The 7,415-nt window shown below is 38.5% G+C and overlaps 1 protein-coding gene across 1 annotated transcript; it reads left to right on the top strand.

The window, feature by feature from the left end:
• Positions 1-1,606: 1,606 nt before the first annotated feature.
• Positions 1,607-7,407, top strand: ANKRD37 (ankyrin repeat domain 37). The gene is made up of 5 exons (XM_058193161.1): positions 1,607-1,761; positions 1,902-2,054; positions 2,601-2,692; positions 3,837-4,069; positions 6,805-7,407. Exons 1-5 carry the CDS (start codon positions 1,735-1,737, stop codon positions 6,834-6,836), a joined length of 537 nt encoding a protein of 178 aa, XP_058049144.1. The 5' UTR covers positions 1,607-1,734; the 3' UTR covers positions 6,837-7,407.
• The last annotated feature ends 8 nt before the right edge of the window (positions 7,408-7,415 follow it).

Below are 7,415 nucleotides of genomic sequence, written 5' to 3'. Positions count from 1 at the left end.
AAGCTGGCTGAGAAATTCTGGAGTTGAAGTCCACAAGTCTTAAAGTTGCCAAGGTTGGAGACCCCTGATCTAGACAGAGGAGAGATGCCAGAAGGTTCAGTCCTAGGGTTTCACACATTTTAATTAATTGCTTGTGAAGATCCTGACCAAGCAATACTTTATCAAATTTGTAGATGACACAAAATGGGGCATGATAGCAAACAGAGTAGAAAACAATAAAGATTCAACAGATTTTGATACAACAAAGAAATGGGTTGAAATAACAGACCGAAATTTAATGCAGGTAAATGAAAACATTTAGGAAACTATATGGAATGGTGGATACCTGACTTGGTAATAATATATCTGAAAATCATCTTCAAAGAATTACAGATAATCACAGATACTACTCAAATATAATTCCAGGATACTTTTGTTCTCTTTGTGAAAGACTAATTGGAATCAGTACTACTTTTAGAAGGACAATGTTGAATTGAAGCTGTCTTACCAGAAAAAAATAAGAGAGAGAGATATGTTTAGCTTTTAGAACAGATGATTAAAAAGAGAATAGCACTTTCAAATAACTGAGGAGGCAGCAGATAGAAGACTAACATCTAAGCTCCATCATCCCAGAATGCCAGATACAAAACGATGTTGCAAGATTTTGGCAGATTGCTAGAAAAACTTCCTAACAAAGTAGTTCATTAGAGAAACAAATTGCTGAGGAAGGTGAACTTATCTTGAGCTGTCTGAAAAATAAATCTGCTTTGTGTTTCTGTTTATCTTTAAAACTGCTGTTTGCAGATGCTCCTTTATAAATTCGGTATATAATGCTCACAGTTTGTAATAACTTTTATCTCTTCACCTTTTGAAAATTAAATTTTGGCAGGTCACACATTAAATATTAACATTTCAATTTCTCATAGATTTATTCTTTGTTGACTGGCTTCAGTTTATTCATCTCAAATTCCCAACCAATTGATTTTAGCTTCTTGGACATTAAATTTATACAAGCCAAAGCAGATGTTTAGGAGTAAGCTCTACTGAAGCTTATGTAAGCAGACATAATACAGAGTATAAATGTTAATATGAGTTGCATCTTTAATATCTGAAGGGTGCTAAACTCTTTTGAAACATTTTGCCAAGACAGTCTGAAGGAAATCCATCAATCCACTCAGGAATTAACTGGTGTGGAGAAGTAGGATCACATACTTATGCTCATATATATATATATGCTTATATATTATATATTTATTTTCATGCTTATGCTCATATATACTGTTGTGACAAATAAAATAAATAAAAATAAATAAAAATAAAACTTCGAAATAAACATTAGTACTTCTTTTAGAAGAATAGTTGTCCTTCCTTGTGGGTGTAGTAAAGGGAGGAGTTCGAAGGCAGAGCCATCAATGGGTTGACTGTTGTGTATGTGTGATACGTGCCTGGTTGCATAGTGCTGCATGGCTGCTCCACCTGTCCTCAGTTTTCCTGAGCCCTCCTATCTCATAAGCATAACAAGTTGAGAAAAGCCAATCATATCCCCAGCCAAACAGACTGGCTTGCATGTGCTCTTGTTTGTGTACGTGCAGAAGCCGGTTTGCTGCAGAGAGGGCGGGACTGCAGCCAGAGTGAGTGTTCACAAGCTGACGCTGCCAGTCTTGGAATCAGATACACTAGCATGCACCACGGAGCTGTGCTCAAGAAGCCTACTACCGTTTTTTTTGGTGACAAGTCTACCGAAGTAGAGCAAAAATGCTACTATGGGATGCCAACTCAGAGGTAAGGAATAAATTCTGAAAGGGTGACTATATTGGAAATTGCGTATCTTTTGTAATGCTTGCCATTTCTTACTCCTTTGTTAATGAAAGAGTGGTGAATTCACAAAAGGACTATGCTTCAAATGCTCCTCTGTTTTATAGCCTCATGGCCCGAGTCCTCTGCTGGAAGCAGGGACGGAAGTCAATCTAGCTGCTGCTGCCTTTGTTCAGTCACCAGCTCATCTGGCTGCTGGTGAAGGCCATGCCTTCTTCCTGCTTTGGCAACTCCAGACAGGAGCCAATCTGAACCAACAGGTACATTTTCAACTTTTCAGATCATGTAGCTGCAACGGAGCCTGACTTTTCCACTGTCTGAGACTATGAACAAGGCAAATGTAACGTGAAGACACACCTGAGTAGTTTAGAACATTCTGCTTTTACTTTGGCTAGGATTGCCACTGAGTATGCAGTAGTACTAAATGAAGTATTGTGGTCCTGAGAATAGAAAAATGTTTTGTTAAGATATGTTTGTCTTAACTTAGTAACTTGTAACTAAGTTAGTAACTAACCAATACTACTTTTCAAAGGACAAAAATAAAACCTATTATTTTCAAACTAAGTTTTTAAATAAGTTTTAGTAGGCCCAATCCAGAAGAGTGCATGTTTTTTTAGCTCATCCTAATGGATAAAGTTTTTTTAGCCTGCAAATAGTATCTACTGAGACAAGATTTTGGGATTGACGATCATATTACACTTGAAATTAAGCTTATTTAACCACCACCATCATCCCTTTAAATATTAACACTGAACAATGATGAAGTGATTGGATTTACAAATAAAGTATTTATTCTTCTTATTTAGGATTGGCTTGGAGAAGCTCCCATCCATAAGGCAGCTAAAGTTGGGAGTTTGGAATGTCTCACTTTACTCGTTGCCAGCCAGGCCAACATCGAGTAAGTGCATCCTATACTGATTTCATCAAATAATTTCACTGTTTTTTTCATTAAATTATATTTTCAATTGATTGTAACTTTTTCTCCTACTCTGACTTTCTGAAAGGCTGCTTGTGGCAAGCTACTCAAAATGTGAAAAAGCTTGCCTGGTTTGTTTGTTTATTTATTTATCAAACACAACAGTATAAGTATAAGCCTGAAATAACCATACGAATTGGATACAGTCAAAGGGAACATTAGGACAGGAACGGTAGGCACGCTGGTGCTCTTATGCATTCCCCTTCAGCTTTGAATTTTAGACTATTTTACAAAAATATCACTTTTGCTAATTGGGTGCAAAAAGCTTCAGATTATTTCTTTTTAGTAGGTGTATAGGCTCCAATTCAGTACAAATACATTTATACTTCAATCCACAGAAATTGAGAGAGCTTAACATTATATATAACTTGTGTTCCTGAATTCAACAGAACAAGCATGATCATCAGTTACTCACTGAGCTTAATTCTACTTATGCGTAACCAGATACTAGTCTACTTGCAATTTGTTTCGTATGGAACTTATTTCTAGCATAATACAGGTAGTCTTCAATTTACAACTACAGCTGAGCCCAAAATTTATGCTGCTAAGTGAGAAATTTGTTGAATTTTGCCCCATTTTATGACTTTCCTTGCCATATTTGTTAAGTGAATTATTGCAGTTGTTAAATTAGGAACATGGTTGTTAAATGAATCCGACTTCCCCATTAACTTTGGTTGTCAGAAGATCACAAAATGGGATCACATGACCCTGGGACACTGCAATCATCATAAAGATGAACCAGTTGTCAAGCATCTGAATGTAAACCATGGGGTCATAAGTATGAAAAATAACCATTTTGCTTTTTTCAGTGCTATTTTAACTTTGAATGGTCACTAAATGGATTGTTGTAAGTCGAGGACTACCTGTACATGGTCTTTTTCTTGAAAAAAGATCTCTGGATTACAAAAGGGCTTGTCAGTAGATATTCATACGTTTGGGCTGTAGTGTTTCAACTCAATATTGTATCCAATGTTTTTTTAAAAAAAAATTCTGGATGGTCAAGTTGTATGAGAAATGGAAGATTGCCAGTCAAATGAATTGATTTTCTTTTAAATGTGTGTTTCAGCTTGCGCAATAATAATAGTCAAACAGCAGAAGACCTTGCCCTGGCTTTGGGGTTTTTGGAGTGTGCCCATTTCCTCATGAAAGTGAAACAGATTCGGAACCAGAAAGCAGGAGCACAGAATAATTCTTCCTTTCATGATAGTGACGAATCCATCCATACTGATGCTTCCAAAAGGCAGAAAGGAGTGTGTGAAAGGAATAGACTTGTCAACAGAAAGAGAAGGAGATCAAACGGTAAGACAGTTTCTTCAACATTTTAGTCCGATTCAAGATTGGTCGAATTGATTATTTACGTAGTAGGTTACACAGGGAGACCAGTTTCATTAGAATCTAGGGAACATTGATCAGGATATTCCGAATCCAAAATTTCAAGCAGACCATACTATCTTGTCCAGATTGTATTAGTTATGCATCATACTTCAGGAAGTGGGGCATCTGCAGCAATAGTGATTGGCCTCCAATGGCAAGCATGGGGTGAGGGCGCGCGATCAAATATATATATCGTGTTTTTCAGTCCCGCAGTCCCCCCCCCAAAGTGGGTGGAAATGTCTGTGTCTTATAGAGTAAATGTTGCAGAAGACCCACCTACCCGCCGGCCCCCACCCTTCGGCCTCTGCCTCCCAGAAATTTGCCTCCTTGCAACAGGGGTGAAATCTAAAAATTTTCCCTACCGGTTCTGTGGTTAATTGGTTAATTGGTGGGCGTGGCTTGGTAGTCAGATGACTGGGTGAGTGTGGCCAATAAAAATAAATAATAAAAATAATAAACAAAGTATAAAAAACAATAAGAGGTACCAAAAACCAACTTTCACACTTTACACACACACAACACAACACAACTGACTCACACACAATGTAAAAGCAGCTGCACTTCACACTTCACACAGCCACAAAAAGCTCAAAAACCAACTTTCACACTTTACACACACACAACACAACCGACACACAAAGACATACACACACACAAAATGCCACATACAGCTTTGTGAGATTTTGTGTGTTTGTGTAGTTAGAGTGAAACACTACAGAAACACACCAAATCTCAGAAAGCTGCACAAATACTTTATTTTATTATTTTATTTTATTGTGGACTTCAAATCCCAGAGTTCCTCAGCCAGCAAAGCCAGCCAGCATTAGTTGATCACTGAAGAAATAGATTAGCTAAGCAATTGATTCTGTCTGGGCTGAAACTGAAACTGCTTTCGGGCTGTGGCCATGGGTTCATCAGTAATCAAGTAAGTGCCTTAGAATCTCTATTCTTACTTGTAGAAAACATGTTTTCTACAAGTAAGAGTACAAGTAAGGTTCTGCTGATGAGGAACTCAGGTGAAATCGCCAGAGGAGACTTTAAATTTTTTTTTTAAGTTTAAAGGCTCTGCCGATCTCAGCTGAGGGGCGGGATCCTCAAAGGCTTTTTTTTACTTTTAAAGGCATGTTTCGGCTGAAGAAAAACCGGCTTTTAAAAGTAAAAAAAACAACCTCTGCTGATGGTGCGGCTCAGCAGAGGCGGGGGGGCGGGGCCAGGGATTTTTGCTACCGGTCCTCCGAACCAGCAGCCGCCATCGCTACCGGATTGCGCGAGCCGGTCCGAACTGGGAGAATTTCACCCCTGCCTTGCAGCAAATAGCAAATAGCCTGGTTAGCTTCAGCACAGCCTGATTTAGCATGAGCAGCTGATTGGCGGTTGGATCGGTCTCCTGGAATATCAGGAGGTATTCCAGGCTGTGGGGATCGCAGCCCCCCATTGCTGCTGTCACTGCCCATTGCCGCTGCCACCTATTACCACCTCTGCGCATCCTTTTCAGCCTCCACGTGTCCCATTTTCAAACTCTGCGCCCCGCATGTTTGGCCTCCGTATGTCCTGTTTTCGTCCCGTTCCAGACGGCAGGGATTCCCAACACTGCCTGTTGCCGCTGAACAGTGGTGATGATCAGCGGTGATGGGGGGGGGTGATCCGCACCTCCAGGAACAGGCCAAAAGAGGGACACGCGGAGGCCGAAAATGGGGCCCACAGATGCAGAGATAGGTGGTGATGGGCAGCAAGAATGGCGATGGGCAGCGGAGAGAGAGAGAGAGAGAGGGAGAGAGATTAGACTTGTTTCTGAATAATATTCCTAGCAGAGGAGTCTGCATTGATGGTACCACTGGTACCTCCTCCCCTCAGTACAGATAGTCCTCGATTTATGACAAGAAGAGAGCCCAACATTTTTGTCACTAAGTGATACATTTGTTAAGTGAATTTTGCCCCATTTTTCAATCTTTCTTGCAAAAAAGATTGGTTGTTATGTGAATCTGGCTTCCCCATTGACTTGCTTGTCAGAAGGTTGCAAAAAGTGATCACATGACCCTGGCACACTGCAACCATGATAAATATGAGTCAGTTGCCAAGTTTCTGAATTTTAATCATGTAAATGTGGGGATGCTAAAACAGTCATGTGAAAAATGGTCATAAGTCATTTTTTCCAGTGCCATTTAACTTTGAATGATGACAAAATGAACTGTTGTAAGTCAAGGACTACCTCTAGTTGTAGTCTTACAGATTTATTATAGCTTTCTATACCCATTTAGTTTTCTTTTGATAATTGCCATACTTAATGTGGTATACAGCACTCTAGGAATTTGTCATTTAGGATGCAATTTTGTACATATTTAAAGATAAATTCTGAGCTCCGTGAAAGTAATTCTAGGCATGAATATAATGTTAGTGATAGTTTTGTTGTTAGTATACTTTTTGTACATTGCCTAAGGGAGTACTTGTTGGAAAAGTAAGTAAAATTTTGTGGTGGATTGAAGGAAGTTGGATTATTATGGAAGAACAAGGATAAGCCAAGAGTGACCAGAACGGAACGGTTTACCTGCCCAGAATTAATTTCTAAGGCTGCAATCCGTTATATTGAAATTAGATGTTGTACACATGCTTAACTCAAAACAGATTCTACAGCTGAAAAGAAATTTTTTCCTTTTATACAGATTTGAACTCAGAGTCATGTGAAAATGAATAAACGTGAGAAATATGGATATTCAAAGCTCTGCAAAGAAAAACCTGAATCTACAGCTCAATGCAAAGTATTTTGAACAATGCCTTCTACGAAGGAGTGCGTTCTTCTTGAAGAAGATCTTTTCATATAATTTCTGCATGTGCACAATAATAACATACTGTAATATTTTTCTACCATTGATTTATGTATCATTAATTTTGTGACTGGTATCTTGATGTTCTTTACTCATGTGAACACACACAAAAGCAAAGCAGAAGATAGTATCCTGGCAATCAACACATTGTTCAGATTAAACACATATGTATTACGTTGATAATAATGTGTTCTGTAGATGTGCCTCTGTCAGCAAATTCTGTATAGAATCTTTTTATAATAACTTGCACTATAACTATACCTTATTTTTGTCCCTGCAAGTCTGAGACTGCAAATCTATTCAACATTACACTGGGAATAGATTGCAAATCTATTCAACATTATGCCACTTTCAAAGGACAGGTATGGATATGAGTTGTTAATATTTGATGACAAAACCAGAAAGCAATTCAAAATTAATAGGATATAATCAGATTTTATTTGAAAAAT

The sequence above is a fragment of the Ahaetulla prasina genome, chromosome 8 (genome assembly GCF_028640845.1).
Source record: "Ahaetulla prasina isolate Xishuangbanna chromosome 8, ASM2864084v1, whole genome shotgun sequence".
Classification (NCBI taxonomy): Eukaryota; Metazoa; Chordata; class Lepidosauria; order Squamata; family Colubridae; genus Ahaetulla; species Ahaetulla prasina.
Note: the sequence above shows the minus strand (reverse complement) of the source record. Positions and strands in the feature narration are given on the sequence as shown.

Bases quoted from the DNA above. Each gene is read 5' to 3' on its own strand.
- ANKRD37 (XM_058193161.1), top strand. From the start codon at position 1,735: ATGCTACTATGGGATGCCAACTCAGAG. The intron at 1,762-1,901 runs GTAAGGAATAAA...TCTGTTTTATAG, and splicing joins TATGGGATGCCAACTCAGAG to CCTCATGGCCCGAGTCCTCT. The intron at 4,070-6,804 runs GTAAGACAGTTT...CCTTTTATACAG, and splicing joins AAAGAGAAGGAGATCAAACG to ATTTGAACTCAGAGTCATGT.